Raw genomic sequence first — 20,301 nt, 5'->3', positions numbered from 1 at the left:
TTTGGTGATATGTTCCAAAAGTTTTGACCCACCAAATTTTATTTTCAATAATCTATCTCAAGTAAGTAATCAGAAATAGGGTCAAAGGCTGTATCAGTACATTATTTGTAAGTGAGAAATCAGAAGCCACCAAAAGACAATTAAAATGATATATGAATGTTAGTTCTGAGAGGTGGAAGAATTGTATGGTTTCATTTTCTTCCTTTAAGTATTCTTTCTAAAATTTGTAAGATGATTTTACAGAAATAAAAACATTAGAAGCTATGATCACACCACTGCACTCCAGCCTAGGCAACAGAGCAAGACCCTGTCTCAAAAAAAACAAAAACAAAACAAAACAAAACAAAACTTGTAAGAGAGCCAAACTCTCAGGAGCACAGTTTCGATTCATTTATCTTTACTTACTGTTCGACTGGGAGAGGTTCCTTTGCTGCTTCTGCAAGCTCTTTCTGTAGCCGGGCTTGCCGCCTCCTGTTAAAAAAACAACAACAACAACAAAAAAGCCCACCATTTATGTCTGCTTAAGAAAGCACGGGGTTTGGGCTCTCTAGAAGCTACCAGTTCTAATAACACATTCCGTGCACGTGAAATAACAACTACCCTGAGCAAAATACTCAAAGTCACAAGCCCAAACTCATAACATCAGTGAGGCTCCCTTTTTAAAGGGTTTCAGAGTAAAGCCTAGAAGACAGATAGGTCACATTATTAGAGAAAGCAGTGAACTGGTAAAGGAGGAGGCCTGCCTTCTGGGACCCAGGGTCTCTTAGGATAGACACGTGCCTCAGGCTCACTGAGGGTTAGTCATGGTTGTGGCTTAAGTTTTCTGAAGCAAATAGTCTTATACGGGTTGAGCATCCATTACTTGAAATGTTTGGGACTACAAGTGTTTCAGATTTCTCATTTTCTCAGATTTCGAAGTTTTGCATAAACATGATATAAATCTTGAGGATGGAGATCCAGGTCTAAACATGAAATTCAGTTGAATTGACGGTAAATCGGAAATCTGAAATGCTCCAATGAGTATTTCCTTTGAGTATCGTGTTGGTACTCAAGAAGTTTTAGATTCTGGAGCATTGTGGAGTCTGGGATATGGGATGCTCAACCTGCATTCACACACCCACAGCACGATTACTAACAGTGACGATTTATCTAGGACTTCCCCGTACCTGACATTGTTAATTACAGACTTTAACTCATTTAAGCCTTATAACAACCTTTTGAGGTAAACACCATTATTGCCACTTATAAATGAGGAAACTGAGGTATAGTGAGATTCTTCAACTGTCAAAATTTACGTAACATTAGAAACTTTAATAGAAGTCTTGGCTGTGACAAATTTTACTATGGTCAAAGTTTCATCCACTAACTCCCCTTCTCAGAATCATTTTTCTCTCTCATTCAAGTCCTAAATTCAGAAACTCCCTAACTTCTAACCCTGACCTCACACTCTTCTTTGACAAATTTCACTTCTAACTACGGCTATACCTGTTAGGTGGAGGACTCCTAATTTAGAACTCCAGCAATGCTACTGAGCTGCAATCAAGAATTCTGCTGAACTTTCTCTTAAGCTTCTACCATAGTGATAATTCTCAAAATGAAGGTAAGCCCTCTAGGCAGTATAGCAGAATCTTGGGAAGGGTGTGGGCATAGCTTTAAAAGTACATTACGCTTTTGATTTTATACCTCGAAGACGAAAAATAACTTTTACAGGGCAAATTACCAAAAATACAATTTATCCAAATTTTCTTACCCGGAAGAGACAACCTGTGAACTCTCTTCGAGGAAGAACAAGAGTCTCGGTATGAGGTGTGTGAGTACCACTACTCTATGATTAAAGCACTTGTCGACTGTCTGAAATCTACTTTCTATAATTTTAGGTTATAGAAATACATGCAAGGTGGGGATAAAAACTTGACCTAGGGTCACAGGGAGAGGAAACCACCACCTGTCATCAGGGTTTCATCACTATAGCGGAAAGGAAAGGTCTTTAATAGTTCAGAGTCTGTCTCTGTCACCCCGGCTAGAGGGCAGTGGCATCATCTCGGCTCACTGCAATCTCCACTTTCTGTGTTCAAGCGATTCTCCTGTCTCAGCCTCCTAAGTAGCTAGGATTACAGGCACCCGCCACTACATCCAGCTAATTTCTGTGTTTTTAGTAGAGACGGAGTTTTTCCATGTTAGCCAGGCTGGTCTTGAACTCCTGAACTCAGGTGATCCACCTGCCTCGGCTTCCCAAAGTGCTGGGATTACAGGCAGGAATCACCGCACCCGGCCCTAGTGCATCTTATGAAGCAGTCACTGTGCCTGACCGCAGGGACACGTGGCAGCATAGGGAAGGAGGCAGTGTGTGAAGAGCTATTTCAAAACAGTGTGCTACATATGGCCCAGGTAAACCACAGCTGCCTGAAGCAGGAAGATGAGGGACATCTAAGCTGGGGAGGCAGGAAGTGGGTAATGAGGCGGGAAGGCTTCTAGGAGGAGAATCTACCTAAGCAAATGAAGACTCCTCAGGCCCCACATCTGCAATCACACGATACCTCCGAGTGCACATCCCTAGGAAGATGCTTCAAAGGGTGGGCTAGGGAATGAGGACCCCGTCCACTACACTGCTCAGGGGCTCTTCCTTGACATCGCCACACATCTCCCCAACTTCTCCCTCCAGCAGCCTCTCAGCTGACGTGAACGTGCAACCTAACAGCATCTAGCTCACCTGGGGCCCCTAACGCCCTCACACTTCTGACAGGTTCCATGGCATAAGCCAAACAAGTCTGCTTCAAGTAAATGTGAGACAGAATACAAAAAGGACAGCTTACTTTCTCTTAATAGAAACCAGAAAATTAGAAAATACAGGTAAGTATAAAATGAGAAATCAAAAACCATAATCTCACTACCCCCAAACATCGACACCAGTAACAGTACATATAATTCCTTCCAGGCCGGGCGCGGTGGCTCAAGCCTGTAATCCCAGCACTTTGGGAGGCTGAGACGGGCAGATCACGAGGTCAGGAGATCGAGACCATCCTGGCTAACACGGTGAAACCCCGTCTCTACTAAAAATACAAAAAACTAGCCGGGCGAGGTGGCGGGCGCCTGTAGTCCCAGCTACTCAGGAGGCTGAGGTAGGAGAATGGCGTAAACCCAGGAGGCGGAGCTTGCAGTGAGCTGAGATCCAGCCACTGCACTCCACCCTGGGCGACAGAGCAAGACTCCGTCTCAAAAAAAATAAATAAATAAATAAAAATAATAATAATAATTCCTTCCAGTCCTTTTTTTAAAAAAGTATACAAAATTGGAATCATCTGTATGAAAACATTTTGTGTCCTATTTTTGGTTATATTAATTTTAGGCATTTTCCACAGCACTAAGTATTCTTTTTGTTTTGCTTTTGAGGCAGAGTCTTCCTCTGTTGCCCAGGCTAGAGCCTAGTGGCATGATATTTGGCTCACTGTAACTTCCACCTCCCAGGTTCAAGCGATTCTCCTGCCTCAGCCTCCTGAGTAGCTGGAATTACAGGCATGCGCCACCAAGCCCGGCTAATTTTTTTATTTTTAGTAGAGACGGGATTTCACCATGTTGGCCAGGCTGGTCTCGAATTCCTAACCTCAAGTGATTCACCTTCCTTGGCCTCCCAAAGTGCTGGGATTACAGTGAGCCACCACACGGGGCCAATCTTACACCTTCTAACAGTATTTCTGTATCCATTTGCAGCATTTTTGTATCCATTAAGTAATCTCTCTTTAACCTCCCTCCCCACTACTTTTCTCATGCTCTGGTAACCACAGTTATACTCTGTATCTCTAGAACATTTTTCTTTTAGCCCCACATGTAGAAGAATGCAATATCTGCCTTCCTGTGTCTGGCTTATTTCACTTAATATACTGTCCATCCAAGTGGTTGCAAATGACATGATTTAATTCATTTTTATAGCGAATAATATTCCATTGTGTATATGTACAGCACATTTTCTTTATCCATTAAGCCAATGATGAATATGTAGATTAATCCATATCTTGGCTATTGTGAATGGTGCTGCCACAAACGACGGTAGCACAGATCATCTCTTTGATATACTAACTCGTTTTTCCATCATCACCCTTTAAAAGACTCTTTCCTATCGTAATTTATTCTTTTTAAAAGACTCTTTCCTATTGTCATTTATTCACTTTTAAATTAACTGGAATAATCTCTTCAAACTCAAAACTACTGATATGGGGATTTAAAAATATGTATGTTCTAATCTGTAGAGCTTTTTTGTTTCTGGATGGGGTCTCGCTCTGTCACTGAGGCTGGAATGCAGTGGCACAACTTTGGCTCAGTGTTGCTTTAACCTACTGGGCTCAAGCAACTCTCCCCATCAGCCTCCTCAGTAGCTGAGACCACAAGCACATGCCACCATGCTCAGCTTTTGTTTTAGTTTTTCGTGTTTTTTTCGGACAGATGGAGTCTCACTATGTTGCTCAGGCTGCTCTTGAAACTCCTGGTTTCAAGCTATCCTCCTGCCACCCGCCTCCCAAAGGGCTGGGATTACAGGCATGAGCTACGTACCGCACCTGGCATCTGCTGAACTTGTTTTAATAGCTTTTCAGCTCATTTTCTTAGGTTTCTAGGTGGATGATCACCCCTTCTTTTCAATGGTTGGTTGGCCAGAACATCCAGATCAGTGTTCTCTATGAGTTGTGAGAATGAACCTCTCCTTGTTCTCCTGCAGGTTTTAGTAAGAGTGTATATAGATGGTTGATCAGTGGGCCTTGACTAGGGGATGACTGGACTCTCTGGGGCAGCTTTTAAACACACAAATTTCCCACAACAGAGATTCGAATTCCTAATGTAACTGATTTCTTGATAATCCACTTTTTAATTCCCACGTCTCAGTAAGTTTCAGATTTATCTTAAACAGACTTAGAAGGATTGCCGTGAATTCTTTAAAAATCTATCAATGGCCAGGCACGGGGGCTCATACCTGTAATTCCAGCTCTTTGGGAGGCCGAGGCAGGTGGATCACCTGAGGTCAGGAGTTTGAGACCAGCCTGGCCAACGTGGTGAAACCCCACCTCTACTAAAAATACAACAATTAGCCAGGCGTGGTGGCGTATGCCTTAATCCCAGCTACTCAGGAGGCTGAGGCAGGAGAATCACTTGAACCTGGGAGCTGGAGGTTGCAGTGAGCTGAGATCACGCCACTGCACTCCAGCCTGGGCAACAGAGCAAAACTCTGTCTCAAAAAATAAATAAATAAAAATCTATCCATGAGTCTGATTTAGGAATTTCACAGCTATATTCATATGAGGTTGTATTATAGCCTCCTTGTGCATTAGCAAGATCAGAATTTTTATATGCAAAAAGCTTCACAAAATTATAGGGAAGAATTCTAATTGTGGTTTCTTTCCTTTTTCTAACTCTGGTTTAATTTCTATTGTTCAGAATTAGCCTTTCTCCTCGAAACACTGAAAGAATTCCCTGACAAACCTCCTGCAGTAACTGCCAGGTTTATGTCTTTCTTTGCAAAGACCTAGGTTCTACTCTACTAAGGATGGAAACCACTAACTGTGGATTGATAGCCCACCTGGAGTCTTTTTCATTCTCTGCATTGAGCCGATTGGCCTCCTGGGCTTTCTCAGCCATCCACCTGGTGACCAGCTCCTGGTTCTCTTCCGTAGTTTTCCTCAGTTTTTCCTCCAAGGCAGTAAAAGTGATCTGCAGGGCATCATATTCATCCTTCAGGGTCTGGTTGGCTCTTTCAAGGTCACAAAGCTTAGTGCGCAGTTCTAGGCACTCCGTCTCCAGGTCAGAGATAGTCTGCAAACATTCTGCGATTCTGGAAGCATGACATCAGAGGAGGAATAGTACCTCGCCAGAGCCCTGTGCCAGAGCCAGACGGACCTGGCTGCGTGCTTAACACTTTGTGTCTGTTACATCTTTTAGCCAGGCCCATCCCCATGAGGTACAGGATAATCCATTAGGAGAGGAAACACTTAAGGTGAAATTAATCCAATTAACGACTAGGAAAAACACGACGTGAAGGAAGAGAAACGTTCAATGCTTAGATTGGTAAAGGGGAGTTAAAAGGAGGCTGGAAACCCTATATATTTCACCAGCTCTGATATTTCCCAAGCAAGAATGCCTGAGCAAGTGCCCTGCCTTTCCAAGCCTCTAGACCCCTTTTTACATATTAAGGAAACCCAAGCACCCCCCACCCCAGCTCCAAGCTCTCAGGATTCAGAGTCCCGATTTATCTTATCTGTCAGGCTTCTCTCTGATCAGCAACAGTTTTGCTCACAAACTCATTCCCCTTTTCCCAAGGGCCATACGCTCAGCTATCCTGGCCCTACCACCTCCACCACAGGAACGTACCAGCTCCCACACACAGCGGCCACAGGAAAGCTGCTGAGTGTCTCTGGGAAACTTGCAAGAGCCAAGGCGACTTCCCTAGGAGGACACTAGAAGCTTGCGGGACTATCCTTGCTTTTCCTTCTCAGAGCTGGTAGAAAAGGATCCCAGAGCGTGCATGCACTGAAAATCAAACTCTCGCTAAGTGCACTGTGGCCACTCACTGCCACTGGCCTTGCTCACAAGAGGTCAGCAGAACAAGGACATGGGACCCAATGACCAGGCTCCAAGGAGGCACGGTCTCTACTCACTTTGCTTCATTCATCTGCATCTCCCTGTCCTTCTGCTGCATTTGGTTATTCAGGTCAATCACCAATTGAGCTAACTGGGAGATAAAGAAGAATACTTTTATAAATAAAATTTTAGGACCTCACTTGGAAACTACACAGTGGGTGGCGATTTATATTTAAGAAAGAATAAATGAGCTGGGTGACAGCAAGGAGCCGAGGCACCTATGGGGACACAAAGGGGAACTGTCCCTGCCGCTCCCTGTTGAAGGACAGCTTGGCTGGAATGAGAAGTGTTCCAGGTGACTGCCAGGGGCTTGCTGAGGACAACTGTCTACTCCTCAACCTCAGCTACCTTTTTGGAGACTCATTTCTGCTGAAAAGACAATCAATTCAGCTGTATTGATGGTGAACTGTATTTTCCCAAATGGAGCTTTGCTATAAGACCACCATCCAGGCGAACACATCCCTGGACTTGATTCTTTCTCATGAACGTTTCAGGGTTCGTACTGAAAAGCTTTATGAAACCATCAGTGAGGCCTTCAGTGGGCCAGGGAGCAGGTTTTTTGTTCTTTAAAGCCTCTCCACTCTTGCACCTCATGCTGATTTTGGAGCATGGTAACTGGCAGTGCTCTCACAGGATTGCCCTTCTGGTGACGGGCCTCAATCTGCCGCCTGGTCTTTTCATTCTGTTTTCCTTGCCCTTTTATTCCTATAGAGGGGGCTTTTGATGCCACATATGGCTAAGGCCGCTGCCAATTCTGGTGAGAAGTGACTGAGCTCCCCCACTCCCCACAGGACTCTCAGAGGGCAGAAGACAGATGAGAAAAAGGGCTAGCTTTACCTCCCCACGTTTCTTGTGTAATTCAGTCAGTTCTTCTTGGTGCTTGATCCTCAGCTGGGCCATTTCTTGTAGCTGACTGTCATTCCATGTGCCGTCATGTCCGGGACTAAATTGGCAAACCAGGCAGATGAAGAGAATGTGCAAAAAAAGGAGGCGAAAAATGAGACTCCAAATCTTTCCAATTAGGCAGTGAAACAACAACTCCAGAAACATGTTCACAAAGCCAATAAACCATTTGGGTGTCTCCAGCAGCTGTGGTTACAGGCACTATGAGTGGAAAGGAGGAGATGTGAAACACGTGGAAAAAAACAAAGCAACCGTGACCACCAGGCATGTCAGGAATAAAGGGTGGAAAGTTCCTGAATGAAGTCCCAGTAACAGGCACACCAACGAGGCCCACTGGCTCAGCAAGGACCTGAGTGCCGATGATGCAGCAGTGAGTGCAGGGCTCTGCTTTCACACAGCTGACAGTCAACTGAGAGCATGTGTGAGGTCAGGAGTCACATGTACTTGCCAAAAACTCCAGGAGAAGAAGAAAGGGAACGGGGGAGGAGGGGCTATTTTAATGTAATTGAGGAGAGTTTCTCCAATGTGACACATGACTAGAGACTGTAAGAAAGTGAGGAACAAGCCATGTGGACCCCTGGGGGAAGGGCCCTCTGGACAGAGGGAGTACCAGCAGCAGGGCCTGGAGAGGCATATAGCAGGCGGTGTATTTGCAGGAAGGGTGACTGAAGCCCCAGCACAGGGGGACAGAGGTGCGGCCAAGGAGGAGGTGGGGAGATGATGCAGAGCCTTGTGGACCCCTCTGAGGGCTGTGAGGTATACTAGGCGTGAAGGGAAGCTGCTGGAGGGCTCTGAGCAGCTGAATGACTTAGGTTTTAAAAGGAGAGCAGATTGCATGGGGGTAAGGGCCGAAATAGGAAGACCAGCCAGCAGGCTACTGCAAAGTGCAAATATGGGACAGTGCAGCCCAGACCAGGGTGGGAGCAGTGAGGTGAGATACTGTCTGATTCTAAATCCATTCCAAAGACAGTGCTAACAGGACTTGACTTTGAATTGGGTATGGGGTGTGAAGAAAGATAGCAGTCAAGGATAACTCAAGGCTTTTGGCCTGAGCAACTGGTAGAAGGCAGGTGTCGGCCACTGAAATGTGCAAGACTGTGGGAGGAGCAGGTTTTGGGGGAGGCCTAAAGAGTTCAGTTGTGGCCAGTCAAGTGAAAACTGAGTACTGCCAAATGGAAACTGAGTATTAAGAGTCCAAACCTGCCGGGTGCAGTGGCTAAAGCCTGTAATCCCAGCACTTTGGGAGGCTGAGACGGGCGGATCACTAGGTCAGGAGATCGAGACCATCCTGGCTAACACGGTGAAACCCCGTCTCCATTAAAAAACACAAAAAACTAGCCGGGCGTGGTGGCGGGCGCCTGTAGTCCCAGCTACTTGGGAGGCTGAGGCAGGAGAATGGCGTAAACCTGTGAGGCGAAGCTTGCAGTGAGCTGAGATCTGGCCACTGCACTCCAGCCTGGGCAACACAGCGAGACTCCGTCTCAAAAAAAAAAAAAAAAAAAAAAAAAAGAGTCCGAACCTCAGGGAGAGGTCCAAGCTAGAGGCTAACATGTAGACACTGTCAGCAAATAGATGTGCCTAAGGCCACAGGAGTGAGTTCAGATCACCTCCAGAATCAATGCAGTTTTGGAATCTTTGCCAAGTGTTTGCATGGTATCTCAGAAACAGCAGAAGACAACTAGAACTGTGGATTTATAGTTCGAGAGAAGGCTGGTGTCACAGGTGAGAATTATCAGATTATAGTGAGTAGCTGAAATCAGTGCCTGGGGAAAGCTTGTAGATGGAGAAAAGGAATAAGGCTGGACACTAGGATATCAACATCTGAAGAGAGCGGAAAGAACTGCCCACTCCATATGACCTAGAATAAAATAAAAAGAGGGGGATAAAGGTGGCAGTATAGCAGTCTTTTCATCTCTATATGTATTGCTATCACATAGCTGAGCACAAACTAATACCTTATCTTGAGGCAACCTGGTACTTTCCCAATCTTAGCCCAAGAAGTAATGGCCAAGAGATTAGAAAGTAGAACACATTTTACATGAAACTATCCTAAATTAGGCAGAATAATTATCAAATCTTCCCCACCTTTCAAAAAAGTATTGAGATGGTATCTATGCTGCAAAGGCTGGCCTCGAACTCCTGGACTCAAGTATGTAGGACGTGGTCCCGCCTTCCAAGGAGCTGGCTAGCTATAGAACAGATTCATGAAATAAAAACTAACAACAGGCCAGGCGCGGTGGCTCATGCCTGTAATTCCAGCACTTTGGGAGGCCGAGGCAGGCGCAATCACGAGATCAGGAGATCGAGACTATCCTGGCTAACACAGTGAAACCCCGTCTCTACTAAAAATACAAAAAATTAGCTGGGCGTGGTGGCAGGTGTCTGTAGTACCAGCTACTCAGGAGGCTGAGGCAGGAGAATGGCGTGAACCCGGGAGGCGGAGGTTGCAGTGAGCTGAGACTGCGCCACTGCCCTCCAGCCTGGGCGACAGAGCGAGACTCCCTCTCAAAAAAAAAAAAAAAAACCTAAAACTAACAACATAAAGAAAAACAAAAGTGTATCAAAGAGTGACGAGAGAAAGTGTTAATCATGTTCAGAGGCAAAGACTTCCCCAGACAAGGATGGTTTCATTTTGGGAGGGGTTTCCCAAGAGGAACTAAAGTAGGAATCTCCTAGGAAGGGCAAAATGGAGGCAAGATCATCAGGCAGAGGGGCCTCAGGATTAGATGCTTAAACTTCAAAGTCTACCAAGACACAGAACTCAACAGAAATGCCAGGAGAGACTCAGGCAAGCAGGATACAGCTCTTTCCATGACCCAAAGCCTCCAAGGACTTCCTATTTTACCTACAATGAATATCATCAGCCCACAAAGGTGCTTTGGCAAGTAGAAAAAAACAATCACTTGGAGGGCATGTTTCAAGCACAGATTCCTGGAGCCCACTAACAGGTGATCTGCCTTCCTAGCAAGGCCCAGCAATCTGCATTTCTCACTTTCTGTGCGCTGGTGATAGGAATGTTGCTGGTTCCAGGAAGTCTGAGTAGCAGTAAAGGTGGTAGTGCTCAAACTTTAGAGGTCACTAGAATCACCTAAAGCATTTCTGAAAACACAGATTACCAGGTCCCACCCCTAGAGTTTCTAAAAGAATAGGTCTGAGATGGGGCCCAAGAATCTTTGTTTCTAACAACTTCCCAGAAGATGCCACTAGTCCAGGAACCATGCTTAGAATAAACAATTTTGAGGCTGAAAAGTTTGATTTTAAACTGTAGGCAAAGTGATGAAAATACTTAAGAGAAAGTCTGATAACTGATGCAGATGACTATTTAAGCACAGTGTGCACTGTTTTACAGTTAATTAGGATGAGACAGGCAGGGACTTTGGAGAGACAGGAAGGAGGGGAAAGGAAACCAATGAAGTGCCCAGCTTCTGTGAATACCCTTACATGCTCTAGCAAATGTCCCTTTGAGTTGGTCTCCCCCACTAGACTCTACTCCTCCTCAGAGTAGGGACTCTGGCTTACTCATCTCTACACCCCTAATGCCCAGCCCACACTGCGGTCACAGAAGTCCGCATTTTTGAGTGAATGAGGCTCTCACCACAGTCTGGGAATAAGAAGATAAATAAACAAAGGAGGTGGCAAAATAAATGTAAACCAAAGGATGCAAGAGGCTAGGGGGTGGAGAACCAATGGGCTTGGTGAATATGGGGAATATGAGGAATAAAGGAAAGTGGGGAGGGGAAGATATAGAGGGAAGAAGGAACCATAGATGACTCGTGGAAAACAACGATACTGTGAATGGAAACAAAGAAGTCAGGAGGGCAGACTTATTATGGATAACATTTGTGGAAATGGAAAGACCGAACAAGGGGTAACCTGATGAAGCCCACCATTCAACCTGCCTTGCCTGCTTTTCATCACTTTTTTCTAGTTCCAAACTCCCACTAACAAGTCAAGTTGCCAAACAATACATAACTAAACTCCCACTAGCTTCCTTATAAATAATAACAGACTGTGGCTCACTACAATAACTGGTGCTTAAGGTTTTTCTCCAGGAACTAGGAGGCAGCTCTTGCTCATTAAAGCCGGCTGAGACCCCCAACCCTTCAACTGGGCCTGTGTGAATGCCCAAGAGGTGATCAGAGGGCCAAAACACTCCTCCCTCAGATGGCGCTAACGCCACCATTTTCTGCATGTGTCCTATGAGGAACCACATAGCTAGATTATGCTTGCATGGAAGCCCCAATGACCTCATCTTTCCTACCCACCAGTCACCTCTTCCTGCACTTTAGACCACCCTGCTTTCTATCGCATAAGTACCCCCATCCCTATTTTCAAGGAGGTGGATTTGAGACCTGTTCTCCTGCCTCCTTGCTTGGCCATGTTATGAATAAACTCTCACAAAACCCATTATCTCAGTGATTAATTTGCTGTGAGTGGGCTGAATGAACCTGATTTATAACAAGACCTCCAACTAAATGACCATCCCACTGGATGTGGTGGCTCATGCCTGTAAACCCAACACTAATGGAAGGTTGAGGAGGGAGGATCACTTAAGCCCAGGAGTAAAGACCGGGCTGGGTAACATAGTGAGACCCCTATCTCTACAAAAAATTAAAAAATTAGACTGGCATGGTGGTGCACACCCGCGGTCTCCAAGCTACTTAGAAGGCTGAGGCAGGAGGATTGCTTGAGCCCCAGAGGTTGAGGCTGCGGTAAGCCATGATCATGCCGCTGCACTCCAGCCTGGGGGACAGAGAGATACCCTGCCTCAAAAAAGACTATCCTAGTGAAATTCAGCCAGAAGAACTGCTGCATATTCCAAGCACATGAGTTTGGCTAACAGATAAAGAATACAAGAATACAGTCACCAAGGGTTTAATTAGATAGAAATGTTTTTAGTTTTCAGTTGGATGAATTTAGATGAAAATGGTAAAACAGCATTATCTACACCTAAAGTTAACCAAAATACTAAAACTAATATCTTAAGTACTACAGAAGGCCTCCCAGGGCCACAGCCAGGCAGGATCTCCTGAACTGTTACAAACCAAGGACGGAAGTGAGGCCCTGCCAAGCCATCTGTTCTCTGGTATCTTTCCCACTCCGTCCTCTACCAGGAGATCATCCTGCCAGATGAGGAGACTACAGCTCTAGGAGTAAATACATCAGGCTACAGCTACCATTTCTAGACACCATAAATCACCAACCTTGTTTTTACAATTGCTAAATGTGTGTAGATTTCAGAGAAATAATGGTTACTGTTCCCATACCAAATTTAACATGCAAACACAATGAAAATTATGGAAGAGAACAATAAGACTTCAAATATACATAAATGCACACAAATGACCCAGTAAACACAAATACGCCACCATGAACAAATACGTATCTCATGAAATATTCTAATACACACACACACACATACACACATAGATATATATATTTTCGGGACGGAGTCTTGCTCTGTCACTCAGGCTGGAGTGCAGTGGTGTGATCTTGGCTCACTGCAACCTCTGCCTCCCAGGTTCAAGCAATTCTCTGCCTCAGCCTCCTAGGTAGCTGGGATTACAGGCGCCTGCCACCAGGCCTGGCTAATTTTTGTATTTTTAGTAGAGACGGGGTTTCACCATCTCGGCCAGGCTGGTATTGAACTCCTGACCTCGTGATCCACCCGCTTCAGCCTTTCAAAGTGCTGGGATTATAGCTGTGAGCCACCGCGCCCAGCACACACTGGTATTTTTCTAATCTAGTTCTTAAAGAAAAATAAGAGCTTATTGCAATCTGCTCATTTCTGATGTTCCTCTACTTACTGAGGCTAAGTCCCTTTAAACCCATCAGAAGTTGAAAACACATACTAGGTTGAGAATATATTCAATACATCTCACTTACTGAGTATCATAGGTTACACTTACATTAGCCTACAGTTGGGTGAAATCATCTAACACAAAGCCTATTTTATAATAAGTTGTTGAATATCTCATGCAATTTATTGAATACTAAACTGAAGGGGAAAAAACGGAATGGTTGGATGGATACCCAAAGTACAGTTCTACTGAAAGTGTATCACTTCTGCACTATTATAAAGGTGAAAAATTGTAAGCTGGCCAGCATGGTGGCTCACGCCTGTAATCCCAACACTTTCAGAAGCTGAGGTAGGTGGATCATTTGACGTCAAGTGGTCGAGACCAGCCTGGCCAACACGGTGAAACCCTGCCTCTACTAAAAATACAAAAACTAGCCAGGTGTCGTGGTGGGCACCTGTCATCCCAGCTATCTGGGAGGCTGAAGCAGGAGAATTGCTTGAACCCGGGAGGTGGAGGTTGCAGGCTGCGGTGAGCTGAGATTGCGCCACTGCACTTCAGCCTGGGTGACAGAGCGAGACACTCTCAAAAAAGAAAAAAAAAAAGAAAAAGAAAAATTGTAAGTTGAACCACTGCAAGTTGGGGACCATTTGTATGTTGAAAAAAACACCAACCTAAAAAGGATCAAATAGACCCATACTGCACAAAAGCAATTTTTGTGTATGTACCAATCAATCCTACATTAACATGATCTACAAAAAAACCTGCTCAGAAATACTTGTCTGTGATTATTTAAAAACAAACAAAGAAACAAAAAACATGAACCCTGGCAGGTTAGATGAGAAACTGACGTAGGGTTACCACATGCACCTGCCTTAAGAAATTTCTCAAGCTGAGAGCACTGTACTGACAATAACCTTTCTAGGTATGTACATACCTTTTAAAAAACAATTTTAATTACACGGTTTTAGTTCTTATTTGAAAGGAGCTGACAAAAACCGGAACACAAAATAGTACTTGATTTGCTTTTAAATTAGAGAAGTGACAACTGAATTGAGATAAATCTCATTAGAGACACAAATAATATAGGTTAGTTTTAAAATACCTTATCTCATGCCTGTTTGGTACGTCATGTTTTTCAGCCTGTAGTTTCTGGGCCAACACTGAATGAAGATCTGACTTTTCCAGCAATTTGTTATCTATTAAAATAAAAAAGTCAGAAATTAAGTTATTATAACATATATACACTTGCTAGGTACCTACCTTGTCATGTATTGAAGGATAAAATACAGGAACATACATTCATCAGCCATAGTAACCTACAGAATCACCTGCAAGAATGTCTTCTCTATTAAAGGGAGCTGAAAATGCTTCCTAACCCCAAAGTTGTTTCTACCTTGGGAGGAAAAAAGAAAAAGAACCACATGAAACACGATGGCAAAGTGAAATGCTATGGACCTTTAAGTACTACAGGAGAACTTTACCATAACTGACACATTAAATTACTTTTTAGGTCAGGGAACCAGAAATATAAATAAATGACAGTCCCCAACATGAAGGAGTTAACATTTAATTCAGTCAAGTATAAAAAGGTACAGAGAATACACTCTGTACTCATTTTTATGAATGGTGTCACAGGTGGTGATCCACGCAGAAGGAATAAGAGTCTTTTGGTAAGTGGCTGGAAATAAAGGTTGGAGCCAACACTGGAAAAAGCAGGATCAGAAATTTAGACTTCTTACTGGCAATGATGAAATAAGAAATTATAAAAGCAGGCAGTTACATTAACAGATCCGTATTGGTAAAAAGTCAAAGATTATTCTGAGACTCCTCACTCAGGCAACTGGGCAGAGGATGCTAACATGTGAGAGAACACAGGAGGGGAGAGCTAAGAGAGGAAATGAGTTCTCTTTCCAAACATAATCAATTTGACAGGAGACAGAGTACAGAAACTCAAAAGACAGGATTAGAAAGAACATGGAGTTAAGAGTAATAGGCACACAGGCCAGGCGCAGTGGCTCACGCCTGTAATCCCAGCATTTTGGAAGGCAGAGGAAGGTGGATTACCTGAGGTCAGGAGTTCGAGAACAGCCTGGCCAACATGGTGAAACTACTAAAAATACAAAAATTAGCCAGGCATGGTGGCACTTGCCCATAGTCCCAGCTACTAGGGAAGCTGAGGCATGAGAATCACTTGAACCCGGGAGGCAGAGGTTGCAGTGAGCTGAGATCGCGCCACTGCACTCCAGCCTGGGCGACAGAGCAAGACTCTGTCTCTAAATAAATAAATAAATAAATAAATAAATAAAATGAAATAAAAAATAAGAGTAATAGGCATACAGGCACCAGTAAGATCAGATATGGGTACCGGTTCTGCAGGTACCAAGCAGAACAAGACAGGGTTTAGGCTAGTGACTATTCCTGTTAAAAGAGCTTGTTTCTCTTTTAAAGAGTCTTGAGTCCCACTTCCTGATATCTGAAAAGAGAATTCCTGGGTAGAAACACTCTCATCTGTATTAGTCAAATGAATTAGCTCAGCCAAACTGGGCATTGGTTTCAACCTGGGACATCATGATCAAGAGAAAGGTTTAAAATCCACCAGTGTCAAAGGGCTCTAGTAAGATCTTCAGATGTTAAACCAAAGCTCAGAGGCATTCAAAAGAAGTCCTTCTCAAAGGTTGCTCCCTGAAGAGAAGGCTGGAGACAGAGGGAAGCCTTTCCCCTCCCCCTACAGCTTCTTTCCACGGTTCTCTTCAGATTCAAACGCACGGACTGAACAGGGAACAGACTCCAGGTTGATGGAGGGTCAGAACTTGACTGGCCTGGGGAGGCTGGAATGAGTGGAATGAAGGTGTTTCACAAACTATAATAGAAACGATCTCCCTAAACATCAATCCCTCCACCTAAACAGAAGATCTTAACAAGCAAAGGCTGTCTCACTCTCCTGTTCATTGTTAGCTTCTCATCCCAGTCTCCTCTCCTGGTCCCTCAGGCAAGCATTACTGGCTACTCTAGTACCCTTTAAAGCTATCTTCTTTCCACAACTGACCTCTTATTCTGACTGTTCTACATGTTCCTGTCCCATCAAGATGCCATTTTCAAAGTGCAGGAAAACATTCCATTTGTGTCAAGAGATAATGCTTTACAATTACAGGCTATTATACAGATGGCTTTGAAAGCACTTACATGCACAACACTGTTTTTATGAAGTGGGCAGGGCAAGCTTCATCCCCATTTTATAGATGAGGCAAAACAGATTCAGAAAGTAAGTGAAAAGGTTCAGTGAGGGGTGAGTCAAGCCTCCAACCCAATTTGACTTTCAAAGGATATTAGCTTTTAAAGCATAAGCACCCAAAAAGCACCTAATGAACTGATTTATGTCATCTGTCAGGGAATCATGTTTTGAGTAAGAGGGACCTGTGCTTCCGGCTTTCTGAAACAGCACTGTTCTTCAGGGCCTCCTAGAACAGCAAAGCATCCCCTTTCTTCTCAGTTTTGTTAAAACAATGGGTGCAGTGAAAGCAAAGAACCATTTGCTGGGGGAGCCAGTGAGAAAAGCAAATGCAAAAGGTAGTCATCAAGCCTGAGTTCAAATCCCAGTCCCGGCTGGGCACGGTGGCTCACGCCTGTAATCCTAGCACTTTGGGAGGCCAAGGCAGGTACATCACCTGAGGTCAGGAGTTCAAGATCAGCCTGGCCAACATGGTGAAACTCCGTCTCTACTAAAAATACAAAAATCAGTCGGGTGTGGTGGTGCTCGCCTATAGTTCCAGCTACTAGGGAGGCTGAGGAAGGAGGATCTCTTGAACCTGGGAGTTGGAGGTTGCAGTGAGCTGACATCGCGCCACTGCACTCGAGCCTGGGTGACAGAGCAAGACTCTGTCTCAAAAAAAAAAAAAAAAAAAAAAAACAAACCCCAGTCCTACCATTAACCTGCTGTGCAACCTCAGAAGTTACCTATTCTCTCTTGGCCTCAGTTCCATGTGTGAAAATGGCAATAACCATTCCTGCTTCATATATAGAATTTTGGGAAAGATAAAATGAAATAACACATGCAAATAATTACCACAGTACTCAAATTTCTCTGCACAGTAGCGTCATTTGGGAAGCATCAAAAAACACTGATAACTTGGCATGCAGTTCTAGGCTGAATCTCTCTCTCTCTCTCTCTCTCACACACACACACACACACACACACACACACGATACCTGTGTCCTAACTTCATATATTGTGATTTAGTTGGTCTGGGGTGTGGTTTGGGATCTGTAATTTTTTAAAGATCTACAGGTGATGCTAATGTGCAGCTAAGTTTGAGAACTACTGATTTTGCGCAATCAGAATGCAAAAAAGGCAGCAATTATTATTTTCAATCCCATGATCAACATAACTTGGGAAAGTTGTCAGGTTTACTTTCAGGGACAGATAGAACCACCCTAGGACCATTACAATTTACGTAAAGGTACAAACATTTTTGTACCCTTAAGCTGCAAGCAGTAAGCGGAAAGACAACCACCTCTTTCATACTGAAGATTTCAGTAACAGTAAAGGTTCTGTCCCACCTAAAAGAGATTAAGAATGAAAATATATTATAACACCAAGGTGGGACCGGGATTATAGGCTGACGCCTATAATCCTAGCACTTTGGTAGGCCGAGGTGGGAAGATCGCTTGAGCCCAGGAGTTGGAGACCAGCCTGGGAAACACAGTGAACCCTCGTTCCAAAAAAAAAAATTTTTTTTTTAATTAGCCGAGCGTGGTGGTGCGCGTCTGTAATCCCAGTTACTCGGGAGGCTTAGATGCGAGGATCACTTGAGCCTGGGAGTTTCAGGCTGCAGAGAGCCGTGATCTCCACCACTGCACTCCAGCCTCGGCGACAGAGCGAGACCCTGATCCCCTATCCCTCTTTCCCCGCAAAAAAACCACCAAGGTAGAGTAAGGGAAGTAAGTTTGAGGAATCAAAGGACACCCATTCCAGTGCATTGAGAAGGCAATGTTAATTCAGCGACTTAAAGTCAACGACCGTTTCATTCACCTGACCCCATAAATGGGATGTTTCTGGGACTTATTTAAGTGCATAAGCGTTGTGTGAGCTGCTGGGATTTACAAATACAAACATGAACTGTGCCTCCCCACAAAGATCGCACGGTTTAGCAGGGAAAATCCTCCAAAGATAAAACACAAGTTAGAAAAAACATTTAAAAGGCTTGGGGCGTCCCAAGCGCGGGGTACCCGGGGCGGTCGCCAAGCGTGAGGGCGGCGCCGGGGACTCGGCCTCAGGTTTCCGCGGGCGCCCCGCATGCCTCCGCGGGACCCGCCCGCCCCGCTCCCAGCCCGCACCAGCGCCGCTCACACTGCAGGATGATCTCCTCGAACGCCTGTCTCTGCAGCCGGTCCCGGCGCCTCAGTTCCTCCGAGATGTGCCGCTTCCAGCGGGGGAAGTCAGCGGCGCGGAGGCCCGACGACATGTCGCTTCCTGTCCCGGCACCTCAGCGCCACCGATGCGAGCGGGGGCTGGCGGCCGCGGCCTGCAGCATGAGGCAACCAGCGGACGCGGGAAAGCCGGCAATCCCGGAGCTCACCTCCACACACTGACCGTCCCCAGGGCCATCCGGGACGGTCTTCCGGCTCCTGCCGGAAATGATTTTCCAGAGGGCCGGAAGACCCTCCCCCTCACCCGACGTATCACGCCGCACGGGCTCAGGGGCCTGTGCCTACGCAAGGCGCTCGCTAGTGACGCCAACCTGTAGCCGGAAGCGTCAGAGGCAGAGAGGTGGCCGCTTGGGGGCATCCGGGCCCCGCGCAGGGCACAGCTCCGGGCGGGAAGGAGGCGGGAAAGGGGCCGCTTCCTCCTAACTGCTTACTTTTGCTGCTCTTCAACCCTTTTCGTGTTTTCTTTCTTGGCCTGTTTCCCCCAACTTTTTTTTTTTTAAATCGCAGTTTAGGAACAAATGGGGTTCCCTCCCTTCATAGTAGCTCTGTGACTGTGGGTGATGGCAGCCTCCCTAAGCCTCAGTTGTCAGGCAATCTGTAAACTGGGGTCAGTAGTGATACCTACCTCAGAAGGTTGTCACGAATAGTAAAAAGAAAAACCCATGTAATGCAGTCAGCACTGTGCTTGGCACAGGGGAAACCTAAGTTTACAAAGACACTCGGTGTCTTCCCAAGGCCTACCCTGACAGCAGGACCGTTGCCATCTTGGATAACTGCCACCATTTTAAGTTCCCCTTGATTAAAAAGCCACCTAAATCCAACCCAAAAACATGAGCCTAATGGCTAATGTCCGCATAACCAGAGAACATTCCAACCCTAAGATAAACCCCCTTCCAACCAGAAACATGCCAACCAGGAGATAGCCTCCCCTCTGATCAGAGACTTTCCAACCCTGCAATAAACTTTCCCTCATATAGAAACATTACGAACCTGCAATAAGCTCACCGCTTCGTAAACCCTTAAACACCCTTAGTGTGTAAGAGAAAACGCTCCTGACCAAAATGGACAAGAAGCCCCTGTCAGGTTTATTCTCCAAAGTAAACCTGTCTTTGACTGTTAAGGTCCTTTTCGTGTTTCTTTCTTGTTTCTTAACTCTTACATACCCGAAGTCAGGGTGTTTTGGCAAGAGTGTCCCACTGAACTTGGAAACAGTTTTTGTGGTTTGTTTGGATTTTTTTGTTTGTTTGTTTGCAATGGAGAAGGGGACTGGAAATAGGAGCTAAGAAAGACGTGAATCGTGTATCAGAGTTTGTCTTCATTGTTAGAATCCTAGAAATTGTGGCCTGACAATAAATGGAGCCTTGGACGGTAATCTAAGGCTGTAGAAGTTGAAAGGGGGAGATGAAGATCCTCCTGAGAAAGTTGTGTCTGTGAACAAGCTCAGTAGAATGGAAAATCCAGTTCTGTAATAGAGTTGCTGGAGCTCTATCTGCCTTTAACTATTAGTGAATTTACTGCATAAAAATGGAACCAGACAAAGTAGGTGGCC

General features: G+C 45.1%; 1 protein-coding gene across 2 annotated transcripts in view; it reads right to left on the bottom strand.

Annotated features, from left to right (window-relative positions):
- ATG16L1 (autophagy related 16 like 1) overlaps nt 1-18,958 on the bottom strand; it is a 43,564-nt gene extending 24,606 nt beyond the window's left edge. For both annotated transcript variants that reach the window (XM_007966687.3, XM_007966688.3), the window contains exons 1-6: nt 18,673-18,958; nt 14,428-14,521; nt 7,459-7,564; nt 6,639-6,712; nt 5,564-5,815; nt 406-471 (exon numbers count right to left, since the gene is read on the bottom strand). In XM_007966687.3, the coding sequence (XP_007964878.2) occupies nt 406-471; nt 5,564-5,815; nt 6,639-6,712; nt 7,459-7,564; nt 14,428-14,521; nt 18,673-18,787 (707 nt within the window). In that variant the 5' untranslated portion in view covers nt 18,788-18,958. The remainder of the gene's footprint in view (nt 1-405; nt 472-5,563; nt 5,816-6,638; nt 6,713-7,458; nt 7,565-14,427; nt 14,522-18,672) is intronic.
- Between the last annotated feature and the right edge of the window lie 1,343 nt (nt 18,959-20,301).

This window comes from Chlorocebus sabaeus, chromosome 10 (genome assembly GCF_047675955.1).
Source record: "Chlorocebus sabaeus isolate Y175 chromosome 10, mChlSab1.0.hap1, whole genome shotgun sequence".
NCBI classification, from domain to species: domain Eukaryota; kingdom Metazoa; phylum Chordata; class Mammalia; order Primates; family Cercopithecidae; genus Chlorocebus; species Chlorocebus sabaeus.
Note: the sequence above shows the minus strand (reverse complement) of the source record. Positions and strands in the feature narration are given on the sequence as shown.